The sequence below is a fragment of the Marmota marmota genome, unplaced genomic scaffold, assembly GCF_001458135.2.
Source record: "Marmota marmota marmota unplaced genomic scaffold, marMar, whole genome shotgun sequence".
Classification (NCBI taxonomy): domain Eukaryota; kingdom Metazoa; phylum Chordata; class Mammalia; order Rodentia; family Sciuridae; genus Marmota; species Marmota marmota.
This window is the reverse complement of record NW_026000141.1, coordinates 273,043-286,225: the sequence shown is the minus strand read 5'-3', so window position 1 is coordinate 286,225 and position 13,183 is coordinate 273,043. Positions and strand designations below refer to the sequence as shown.

Here is a 13,183-nt window from a genome sequence, read left to right as displayed (position 1 = left end):
TATTTCTATGGATATCCAGTTTTCCCAGCACCATTTATTTAAACCATTTTCTGACATATAGGGTGCCCTTGTCAGGTATTAGATGACTGTAAGTATGTGTGTCGTCTCTGTGGCATATATTCTATTACATTGACTTCATATCTACTTTGAGGCCAATATCATAGTGTTTTTACTACTCATGTCTGTAGTTTAATTGAGACTGGGTATTGTGATTTGTCTTAGATTTCTTTTCTTACTCAGAATTGCTTTGGCAATTCTTTTCTTACTCAGAATTCAATTGCCAAAAAGCATTTCTGAGACTCTTATTATTTCAAACGAATTTCAGGACTGATTTTTTAATATTGTGAGGAATGTCACTGGTATTTTGAAGGGGATTGCATTGAATCTGGATATTGCTTTGGTAGTATTGCCATTTTGATGATATTAATTCTTCCAACCCAAGAAAATGGAAGGTCTCTGCATCTTCTGGATTCTTCTTTGATTTCTTTTTCAGTGTTCTATGGTTTTCATTCTCGAGTTCCTTCACTACCTTGGTTAGATTAACACCCAGGTGTTTTGTCATATTATTGTGAAAGTGATGATTTTCTTGAATTCTTTTTCAGCTGAGTCACTGTTGGAGTATAATAATGCTATTGATTTATGAGTGTTGATCTTTTATCCTGCTACATTGCTAAATTTACCAGGTCTGGAATTCTCTGGTGAAATTATTTGGATCTTCTAAATATAGGATTATATTAGGATGTAATAGGGATAAATTGGCTTTTTCTTGTTCTATTTGTATCCCTTTAGTTTCCTGCTCTTACCTGATTGCTCTGACTTGACTTTTGAGAACTACATTGAATAGAAGTGGTAAAAGTGGACAATCTTGTCTTCTTCCTGATATCTAAAAAAAATGTTTTTATCTCTGTCCAGTGTGATAATCTCTTTGCCTTTCTCATATATGTTGAAGTTGAGTTCTATCCATATTTTCTTCAGCATTTTAAAAATTAGTGGTTGCTATATTTCATCAAAATCCTTTTCTGAACCTATTGAGATAACCTTATGATTTTTGTTCTTAATTGCATTTATATGGTGAGGTTTTTGTTTGTTTGTTTGTTTTGTTTTGTTTCAGTTTGGACCAAATCTCTGAGAAGAAAAATTAGAGGGGGAAAAGTTTATTAGGTGGCTCATGGTTTTGAAGGTCTCAGTCCTTTGACAGCATGCCTCATTCCTTAGGACTTGAGGTGAGGCAGAACATCCTGGTGCAATATTGTGGTGGATAAAAGTGGCTGAGAACATGTTCAGAATGGGGAGAGAGAGAGAGAGAGAGAGAGAGAGAGAGAGAGAGAGAGAGAGAGAGACTTACTTTACTCTGCAGGGACAAAATATATAATCGTAATGCACATCCACCATGACCCACCTCCTTAAGCCACTCCCAACCTGCCTTTAGTTACCACTCAGTTAATCCCTCTCAGGGGATTAATTCAACTGGGTTAAGACTCTCAGAGCCCAATCATTTCACTTCACATTTCTTGCATTGTCTCACACATGAGCTTTTGAGGAAGTCTCACATGCAAACCATAACAAGTGGTACAGTACTTCTATTAATTTGCATGGTTGAATTAAATTTGCATCCACGAATTGAAGCCCACTCAATTGTGTTATAATCTTCTTAATATGGTTTTAAATGTAGTTTATTAATGATTCATTGAATATTTTTGCATCTGTGTTCAAGAGGTATATTGGTCTGTGGTTCTTATTCCTAGAAGCATCTTTTTCAGTTTTGATATCATTGTTATATTGCCTTAACAGAAAGTATTTGGGAGGGTTTTCTCACATTCAATTTCATAGAAATATTTGAGAAAGACTAGTGTTAGCTCTTCTATAAAGATCTGATAGAACTCATCAGGAAATCTCTGGTTCTGGGCTTGTTTTGTTACAAAGCTTTTAAATGCCATATCAATTTTATTACTTAAAATAAGTTTTCTATATCTTCCTGGATCAATATGTGTGGGTCATATGTGTCTCAAAATTTGTCAATGTCTTCTATATTTTTCAGTTTATTGCTGTATAAATCATCAAAATAGTTTCTATTAATCCTTTGGATTTCAGAAATGTCTGTAGTGATATCTCATTTTTCATCACTAATTGTGTTGATTTATGTATTCCCTCTCATTCTTTGGTTAGCTTGGATAAGGGTTTATTAATCTTATCTTTTACAACAATCAACTCTTTATTGCAGTGAATCTTTGTATTTTTAATCTAAAATTCATTAATTTTCGCATTCAGTATCATGTGTTTACTATATATTTTACTATATCATTTGCTGTATTAATAATCAGAGCAACATGGATGGGGTAGGAATTACACAAATTATATGATTTTACTAGTTATTTAAATTATAGTTTCTTATGTAAAGAGAAAATAGGGTGGAGAATATGAAAATTTGAAATATTTTTAGAAGTTATCAGAAAAAAGGCAGGAGGTAGATAACAGATCCTGGCTATAAAAAGTAATGAACAGTTAATTGAAAGTAATAAAAAAAGAAAAAAAGAGGGAACAAGAAAAACTAAGTATTATAGGGGAATGGATATAAAGTAAGAGACACAAAAGGGACTTAAACCAAGGAATGAACTAACCAGCAACTGTAAGATCAAAACAATTTGTACCCATGTATAATTGAACAACATGCAGTTTTATTTTTGTTTTTTTTAATTTTTTTATTTGTTTTAATTAGTTATACATGAGAACAGAATGCATTTATGCACTTTGATATATCATACATAGATGGGATATAATTTCTTATTTTTCTGAGTGTATATGTTGTAGAATCATGTTGGTCAAGCAGTTACATATATACATACAGTAATAATGTCTTTTTCATTCTACTATCTTTCCTATCCCCACATCCCCTCCCCTCCCCTCCCTTCACTTCCCTCTACCTAATCTAAGGTAATGCTATTCTGTAGTGCCCCCCGCCCTACTGCGAATTAGTATCTGCATATTAGAGAAAATATTCAGTCTTTGTTTCTTTGGGACGGGTCAACTCCATCCATTTACTGGCAAATGCCAGTAACCCTAGCTCTCTGAGCTGCTCATAGCTACTAGATGTGAACTGAAAGTTATTCCAACACTTCTCTTGCATAATTTTCTTGCTAAAGTTTTGAGAAGTATTTTGAAAACAAATTGTAAAAGTGGGCATCCTTGCCTTTTTCCTATTTTTTAGGGGAAGTCCTTTCAGTTTATCTCCATTTAGAATGATGTTGGCTTTGGGTTTGTTGTATATAGCTTTTAAAATGTTTAGGTATATTCCTTCTAATCCTAGCTTTTCCAGGGTTGTACACATGATTTTATGTGTATTTTGTTCAGGTTATGGTTTTTTCCCCCATTATCTATTAAGAAAATTATATGGTTCTTTTCTATTTATGTGGTAAATTACATTTATTGATTTACATATGGTAAACTACAAAAGCATTCCTGGATGAAAAACTCTTGATCATTGTACACTATCTTTTTGATGTATTTTTATGTTATTTGTCTGGAATTTTTAAAAAATTGTTTCATATATGTTCAACAAGTATATTATGGGTGATGTTTCTTTCCTTGATGTGTTTTTGTTTGGTTTTAGTGATAGGATGACACTGGTTTCATAGAATGAGTTTAAAAGAGTTTCTGTATTTCTCTTTCATGAAATAATTTTTTCATGAAATAATTTGAGAATTGGTATTAGTTCTTCCTTAAATTTCTGGTAGAACTTGGCTGAGAATCCATCTTCTCTTGGACTTTTCTTTGTGGTAGGATTTTGATGGTGTTATCAATTCAATACTTTAAATAGATCTGTTTATTTTTTCTATATTCTCTTGTTTTAATATGAGTAGGTGGTATGCCTCTAGCAATTTGTCAATGTCATCAAGATTTTCTACCTTATTGGGGTATAAATTTTCAAAATACTTTATGAGGATCCTCTTTGTTCCAGTAGTGTCTTTTGTAATGTTTCCTATTTTTTACTAATTTTATTATGCTGAGATTTTTCTTCTTTCTTTTGCTTACCTTGGCTAAGGCTTTCTCAATTTTGTTTATTCCTTGAGATTTTTCTTCTTTCTTTTGCTTACCTTGGCTAAGGCTTTCTCAATTTTGTTTATACCAAGTTTTTGTTTAGTTAATCACTTGAAATGGTACAGTCAGCAATGCCATCAGTAAAGACAACAAATAATTATGTATTGTATCTGGTATTAAGAACAACATGTGTCACCTGAGGTATCAACAGCAACAATTGCAACATTATGAATAATTGGAGCAGGCATTACACAAACCAATAAGTGTTAATAGATGATAAGACTAGAGTTATTAAGAGAAAAATCAGGTAGAAAGGGAGAAAAGGGCTTACAATTTCAAAACGTGAAAATAGAGAATGCAGAAGATGTGGATGTGATAGTTATGAGGAAGGAATGGAAAGTAGAAGTGAAACATCAAAGGTAGAGTGACAGGATGAACAACAGAATTTGGCTGTTAGCAGAATAAGAGAGAAAGAAAAACAAGACAAAGAGGAAAAATGAAAAAACATATAAAACAAATCCAAAATATACTAATACAAAATACTAAACCTTTAAAAATAAGACAAGGAAAAATAACCACACTTTTAAAAATCAAATAAGAAGATGAAAACAAATAAATCATATGCATGAATTATTAGTAGAAACACACACATGCACTCAAAAGACAAAAAACCCACACATACAATGACTAAAACTAAAGAAGAAAAATAGGATATTTTTAATGAAAAATTAAGGTATCATTTCCACTGATACGGTCAAAATCTCTGATGAGAATATATGTTCACTCTCTATGCCCAACTGTCTTTCTTTCCATTTCTTCTTGAGTTTCTGTACTGAGCAGGAGAGTGAGGGACAGGGTTTTTAAACCCTTCTTGTTGTGTTGCTTGACACATTAGCAATCAGAGTTCAAAAATTCTCAGCTTCCTTCTCACATGAGGAAGGATGGGGTGGGAGGTAAGTCTGTTGGAGGTTTCTGTGCACAGACAGTTTGAGGCCCTCCTTAGGAGGCTGACTGTAGAGGTCTGTGAGAGGAGTTTCTGTAGGTGGAATTCCCATTGGTGGGACTTAGGTCCAATCATCCCCAGGGCCTTTGCTTTGTGGTGATTGCTTTTAAGAGATTATATCAATATACCCTTAGGATACAGCATTTGCAAATCTCTGCTGGGAGACTGTATTTCAGGAGTCTCTCACAGATTCCACTTGTGGGAAGAGGGAGCCAATTCTTCACACTCCTCTGCTACTTGTGGAACATCACTTTCATGCATCCCATGCTTCATCCTGAGCATGTTTTCACACTGGTCTATTCTTCACACCAGCTCTTTCAAATTCTTTACTTACTTAAGCTGGTCATGTGAGCCACCAGAGTCAAAAGGAGAAGGTAACAGGGCTCTCTTCCACATCTTGATTTCCCTGGGTAGAATTCTCTCCCCCATGCCTTTTGCTCTAACTCAGCTAAGCAATCCCCAGGCCCTATGGCGGGTGTCTCCCAGGACCCTGCGTTCATCCCTGCTCAGTCATCCTAGCTCCTGGCTCCTGCAGTGACTGCCTCAGCTTGATTGTATCAAGGTGGCTTCTGCCTTGCTCTCTGTGGACAGTGGGATTCACGGAGCACCCTTCTTGCACAAGTGTACAGTGTAATGAAACCTCTGGATCACTCAGGGAAGGCTGCTGATCTCAGGATTTTCTGCATTTTCCCTCCCTCTGTAATCTAGCAATGCCACTCTTGCTGCTGCTGTTGCTTCTGCTACCACTTTGTGTTCAATGTACTCTTTTTTTGTTGTTGTTGTTTAATGTACTGAAGTTTCTGATTCTCTAAGATTTTCTGACCTTCCAGTATTGAGTTTTAGTGAAATCTCTCTTTCATCCTCTTCACAAAAAAGCAGTATCCCCTATTTGAATTCTGGATCATGGAGATTCAAGAAAATATAGCCTCTTTCTACCTTCCATTGTGCTTCACTCTTCTGATGTATTATTTCTTATGCTTGAGTTTCTGACTTTCTATGTCTATGAATTTTTTTTACAGTTCACTATTAAGTTTTAGTGAATACCTGAAGTTTGTCTACCTATCTAAGAATCAGTCTCATTGCCTTATAAATCTGGTGTTGAGGAACTACTGGGGGTTTCATCCTTCCTCAAATCTGCAATGTTCTCTTCCCATGAGAGCATATTTTGGGTAATTTCTATTCAAGATGTCAAGGTATGTTTTAGGGACAAAATATACTCTATCTTGAGGAATAACCCATGCAATCTTGGAAAAAAAACCCTTTATTTTCTCATTGTACGAAGTATTTGTAATAAATTCCAATTAGATCTATGTGATTGATAGTGATTTTGCTAGTTTTCAAGGATTGCCATGTCCAAATACCAGCTTTTTAGGTAATGCAAATGTACTATCTCAGAGCTCTATATACTAGACATCCCACATTGAACTGTGAGAAGGATCATGCTCCTTCTGAAGACTGTAGGGAAAAATTTTTCCTTGCTCATTATCAACTTCTACTCATTTGTTGGCCATCTTTGTCTTAGTTTTCAACTGTAACATGTCACTTTCTGCTTCCATTATTGCATGGTGTTTGTCCCTCATGAATGTGTCTTCTCTCCTTATGGGAACAGAAGTCATATTTGGAGAATATTGTAGTGAGTGTTTTTATTAGTAGCACTTTTCCTTGGTACAAAAAATCTGCTCCAACAGGATTCTTCAACTGATTAGATAACAATGAATCTATTTTCAAATAAAGTAAAATTTTGAGGTACTGATGTTCAGACTTTAACATGTATTTGGGTGGAAATTATTTGACCTATAACAGCTGGTTGATTCAATAGTATACTTATTCTTAACTTCCTGAGGGATCTGTCAAGTACATTAAAGGAATGCTGAAATCTTCTATTGTAGTAGTGGAATATTTCATTTCTCATTGTAGTTTCTCTCTCTCTCTCTCTCTCTCTCTCTCTCTCTCTCTCTCTCTCTTTCTGGTTTGCTCCTTCTTCTGCCATCCATTAAAGATCAAGTTCCAGTAGCAACTGAGTCTGTGCGTGTTCAACAACTATCTCCATACACCCTCGACCCACAAAAACAGTTAGAAAGCCTCCTGAGTAATTCTTCAGTGAACCAATATACTGACAGTTACACTATAATTCCCCTAGATTCTAATCGTGTTATCATGAAGGTGATATTAATTGACTGGAGAGAAGAAAAATCACAGTCTATTGCAGAGGTAATGTAATATTTCTTTGTCTAAGATATAAATGTTGTCTCAGATGTAAATACCACTGATGTCTGATTCAAGAAGACATTAATGTATTACAGCAAGCACTGTCAATGATTGCAGTGAGTGTTTTTATTAGTAGCACTTTTCCTTGGTAGAAAAAGTATTTTGTGCATGCCTTCAAGTGGTGCCTGAGAAATCCTTCATGCAAACTCATGTCTTTTCACAAGTGTCTTCTCTGCCTTATTTTGTGGTCTTTGCCTCAATAACTGTTTCCCATCAAGTTATTTAATGTCACCACAGCCAACAGTAGACTTGTGCAAACGAGACTCAGCGTGATCTCATGCTCACACTGTCTTCCTTTCTGTAACTACAGGTGGACTGTGCAGAAAATGAAAAATGTAAGTATTCTCAACTTCCTAACATGCTGAGGAAAAACCTCTATGCTGGGATAGGTTGGAATTTCCTGCCTGTTTTTATATAGAACATTATCCTGATTTCAGATTTCTTTTGGAAATGAAGATTGGGATGTGGTGATCAAATGATAATCCAGTGAAAAATTATGACCATCTACCATAATCCTGAAGCAGATGTCTTTTTGGTAGTCTGCATTTGTATGCATGAGGGTGGGGAGGTATCCCTGAGCATGTCCATGTGTGATAATTGTATACATGTTTGTGAGGTTGTGGGAACTTCCTCAGAAATTCTGTTCTAACATGCCCAGCACAAGCATAAATTTTCTAAAAAGAATACTCCACACCAATGCATGATTTGCATGAATCAATTCCTTCAATCTTCATCACAATCAAATATGAAGTTCAAGTTACTATGCTTACTCTGTAGATAGAAATGACGCTGAGCCAAATGATCTAAGTTCTTGACTCTGTAATGGAAGAGGCAATAACCATTCAGGAATGGGCCCTAATGTTGATGGTTTGGTGTAGAGAACTATATTCATCACTCAGCGATATATTTCCACTCAGGTTATTCCAATATATTTGTGTACTCATATCTCCTACAGAGATGTGAACTGTTGTTTACAATTGTAAGTGGTCACAGTGGTCATTTCTGTGGGCAGATATCCCCCTAGGGGTGCAAAATGTAAACATACATAGCCCACATGGTTGCAGTCTAGCTGGAAAACCAAAGGCTTTGCTTCTCATTTCTTTCTTATTCCTCTCTTTGACTTATATTTTCACTACTATCCATATCAAGAAATGCCTTGAATAATTCATAAGCACTAACCAAGCTATAATGATAGTCATTCTGTTTCCTCCTAGTTCCTCAAAATACTTGGTGGAGTCAATTCTTGAAGAAAGCATGGGTCTGGAGGAGCCAACAAATGCCATGATAAGTTTGCTTATCTTTCTCTAAAATACAAGTATTTTTCTTGATTTCTTTTGCTATTGTATCATGACCTGATCACCTGGATGTATATATTAGAGATAACATATGCAATTTCCTATGTGGGGAGATATTTAAGGGGGAGTCTGTTGCCAACTGAGACCTCACTGAAGGCAACATTAACAACAACCAGCATCACCTACACACTGTATATTAGCAAGCTTTGTACTCAGCAGCAGTTTTCCCTCCTTGAAAAATAAATCCATAATTGTCAAGCCAAATAGACTTGAACCTGCAGCCTCCCCTGAAATGTTGTGTCTTTTGACGAGAGTAGGTTGTCTTTGTTCTTGCTTTTGAGTTCCCTTAACTTGACTACTTTCTCATCTGATTTCCTAATGTCATCAATTAAACAAGAGACTTGTACGCACAGGACAGAGCATGACTAGTGACACCTATTCTATAATTGCAGGAAGATTCAGGAGGAACCATAACTTGTATGTATCCTGAGTTCACTCTCTTGCTTGTGGATAATGTAGATGATGCCAAGGGTTAGATGGTCTCCCTTCTTTTTGTGTGCAGAGTCTCAGTGATTCCACTTTCTTCTGGAGGTTGAGAAGTGAGGGTTTGGTGGTAGAAACTTAATTTTCAAAAAAACCCTATGTCCTCACCTGTTAGTAGGCCCTGTATTTAGTCATGGTATTTGAATGTTTATAATTCTCACTCATGACTGTTTTTCTCATGCACATATATTTTCTATGAAAGATTTCATAATTCAATTTCCAAAACTCATTTTAAGCACAAAGTTTTGGGTAGGGCCATTCCTTAGCAGTGAGTCTCTAGTCCATCACGATGCTGCACTCAAATTATGGTGGGAGTCTGAGACAGAGGTGATGTCTAGGCCTGAGTTCCCTGAAGCTGAAGAAGGATCCACTTTGCATGTTTCAACTGATTCTGGAAGCTGCCTTATGATGGGTCCTCTTGTAGACACTGCTTTCTGAGAAACATGTTAAAATTGAGGGACTTTCATGGGGCCTGGCCAGTGTAGCTGTAACACATCAAGATGCAGAGCAGGTATATGTGCTCCAATGAAAGATAACATGGCTCTCCACAGCCATGTTGTCTGATCCCACAGTTTAAGTCCTTGCTATTCCCATGTATGGCTTGGAGGGTATTTGACAGTGTCTCTGATAGGTCTTCACATTATCAGTCTCAAATGCTATCTAGGTCCTTCCAATCATATATGCATAGACTAACACTAACTGGTTACTGTGAGGGTGGACCACTGTCCTCATCATTTCTCCTCATCCCTGAGCTCATCCCTGGGAAGTGTCTTCATCTTAGTCCCCATGAATACTTCATGAATGCCACTGTGTGCTAAGTTCAGTTGGACTCCATAGTGAGCCAGTTATCAACCTAGGATCTGATCACAATCAGGCAGAATAGGTAGGGAGGTTAAGAAGATAGCATTGTGTCACAAGTTGGGTCCTACTGTTCTCATAACTTTTAGGGAGGAAGTGCTAGACCCTGTGGCCATCTGGGTCTAATTGTTAACTTCATTAATGTAGTGTCATAAGGTACTCAGAGAGTATCTGGCCCTTTTGCATGTGTCCACAGTCTACTTTCAATTGAATGATGAGATCAGGCAGCAAAATCCTCTGAAATGAAACTCAGGAACAAAAGTTTATGTCTGCTTTATCTTTAAACTCCAGGTCTTTGCCATCCATGATGACAGTCACTACATGGTTGTGCTGTTTATATTTAATTTTATTTAAATTTTAATATGAAACATTCAGAACCTCATTCCAGTTCCAAATTTCAAGTTCCCTGTAGACCTAAGTGAATAATGCAGAGAACATCCCCATATATTGTGGGAGGCTGCTCTGATTCTGGCACAGTGTCTGTTCATAAATTTAAATCCCTCAAAATGTTTGCATCACAGTTTGGATGTCAGCTTGATCTCTTTTAAGTAGAGAGTGATAATGTGCCCGTGGAAGGAAGAATTTGAAATTTGACTCCTTCAGCTCCAATCCTGCACTTGAAGGATTGGAACTAATTACAGCATCTTCTTAGAGGCTTCTGATCACACAGAGCATAGGGAGGGTCTCAGAAGCCCCATTTGAGATCAGAGTGATCCTGACTATTAATATTAGTATTGCTATTAAGAAAACACTTGAGACTGAGTAATTCATATAGGCGTGTTTAGTTTATAATTCTGGAGATTCAAGAGCATGGCACTGACATTTGTATGGCTTTTCTGAAGGCCATCTTCTTAGCCATATCACATGATTTTGGGGTCATCGTGGGTGCAGGTGTAGGAGAGAGACATCACATGGGGAGAGAGGAAGCCAGCAGGGATCAGATGATTCATTTGCTCTTCTTATATAACCAGGATCTAACTAGGGTGTGAGAAAACTATATTCTTGCTTTTAAGCTCATGTTCTCAAATGACCTCATCACCTTCAATCAGACCTTTACTCTTACAGGTTTTAGAACTCTCATTATGACCATACTGAGGACCAAGCCTCAAACACATGATCCTGTGGAGGAAAAAAAATATCCAATCCTGGCACCCATCATGAGCTTAATTTGTGTAGAAGAAAGCGTGAGACAATTAACTCTGTTGCTGATTGTTTGTGTCTCTAAAAGTTGGATGTCCACCCAAGCATATGGCTCTAGCAGTGAAGATGAAGAGCTTGCAGGTAGCAACAGCCCTTGTGGTACAAGCCATTGGGAAAGGTTTCCTGGTAGGAGTTGAGCCGACCTACTTATATGGAAAATGAGGAATGGGCCTGAAATAGAAATAAACAGAAATATGTATTGCTTTCATAGTTGAATGACATAGGAATAAGAGTTAGTAAACTTAGTGATTTTGAACATCCTGTTCATAACATATTTTTGCTTTGCCAGTTAAACACAGTCTTCCCCATAAGACCTACTCTGTCTTGCATATGCCTCTACTAAGAATCAACTTGGTGGGCTATCATTGGTGAACAGTTCATAGGAATTTCGAATGAAAGAATTAAGACCTGGACTTTGGGTTTGACATGCAATGCAAGGGGACACACTTTCTTTTTTTTTTTTTTTTTAATATTTTTATTTTTTAGTATTTGGCGGACACAACATCTTTGTTTGTATGTGGTGCTGAGGATCGAACCCGGGCCGCACGCATGCCAGGCGAGCACGCTACCGCTTGAGCCACATCCCCAGCCCCGGGGACACACTTTCTAAGAGGTAGTTTATGAACCCGGAGTCAAAGTTCATCTCACTTGTGCTAAGCAGTAGATAAGAAGTCAAAATTCCCCTCTGCCTGTTCTGTTCTTATAGCAGCACTTTCTCTTCTGTTTATTATCTACTCCTGGTTTAAAAGACACTCCCACATCTGGGGGACTTTTAAGAAAATTTGCTCAGTGCTCCCAGGATAGGCCTCTGGGTTCTCCTATAAAACAGTGAGAAGTTCATCCTTGAACATGTTTCTCACCTCCAGTCTTCACCTATTTCCCAAAACCTGGGACTAGGATAAAAATCTGAATTTGCTTGCATTTAAGAGGACTATGTCCAGAAATTCAGGGAGACAGTGGCTGCCTCTTGGATGGAGAATCAGGATGACAAAGGCATCCCTACCTAAGTACACTGGTAGAATTTGAACTTGAATAGAGTGCTTGGGATCCTAGACCTATTTCTCATTGCATAGGTGAAGTGATAGAGCCCAGGAGACAGGAGTGCAGAAAAGGGGAAAAATGGAGAGCTTTGACTTTGGCTCTAGAAACATAAGGAGCAGAAGCAACTCAAGTTCTCACTTTGACTTTAACTCTGCCTTTCCTTTCTCCAAGGCCACATCATCGCCATCAGTGTTCTTGTCCATGCAGAAGACAATTTAGCAGATCCTGAGGATCAGGATGAGGATAATGGGACCAGAAATCTGCAAGTAATTTATTTCCTATTTTTGTCTTCTTTTTATCCTTTCTTATTTATAAACTCTTTGTAGCTCTTCCATATTTCCTCTTTCCCAGTTTTTATGACTTTTTTTTAATTTATTTTTTTTATTGGTTGTTCAAAACATTATAAAGCTCTTGACATATCATATTTCATACATTAGATTCAAGTTGGTTATGAACTCCCAATTTTACCCCAAATACAGATTGCAGAATCACATCGGTTACACATCCACATTTTTACATAATGCCCTATTAGTAACTGTTGTATTCTGCTACCTTTCCTATCCTCTACTATCCCCCCTCCCTCCCCTCCCATCTTCTCTCTCTACCCCATCCACTGTAATTCATTTCTCTCCTTGTTTATTTTCCCATTCCCCTCACAACCTCTTATATGTAGTTTTGTATAACAATGAGTGTCTCCCTCCATTACCATGCAATTTCCCTTTTCTCTCCCTTTCCATCCCACCTCATGTATCTGTTTAATGTTAATCTTTTCTTCCTGCTCTTCCTCCCTGCTCTGTTCTTAGTTGCTCTCATTATATCAAAGAAGACATTTGGTATTTGTTTTTTAGGGATTGGCTAGCTTCACTAAGCATAATCTGCTCTAGTGCCATCCATTTCCCTGCAAATTCTATGATTTTGTAATTTTTTAGTGCTGCGTAAT

At 37.0% G+C, this 13,183-nt stretch overlaps 1 protein-coding gene and 1 gene segment (V, D, J or C); both read right to left on the bottom strand.

The window, feature by feature from the left end:
• Positions 1-13,183, bottom strand: part of LOC107159025 (immunoglobulin lambda-1 light chain-like) — a 738,922-nt gene that overhangs the window by 486,267 nt on the left and 239,472 nt on the right. For 3 of the 39 annotated variants that reach the window (XM_048785829.1, XM_048785831.1, XM_048785795.1), the window contains exon 3: positions 8,440-8,447. The exons of 34 other annotated variants lie outside the window; for them this stretch is intronic. In XM_048785829.1, the coding sequence (XP_048641786.1) occupies positions 8,440-8,447 (8 nt within the window). Of the gene's footprint in view, positions 1-8,439; positions 8,448-11,955; positions 11,964-13,183 lie in introns of all 39 variants that reach the window. 2 more of the 39 variants (XM_048785817.1, XM_048785827.1) reach the window with 1 other exon arrangement.
• Positions 1-13,183, bottom strand: part of LOC107159024 — a 587,419-nt gene that overhangs the window by 480,640 nt on the left and 93,596 nt on the right.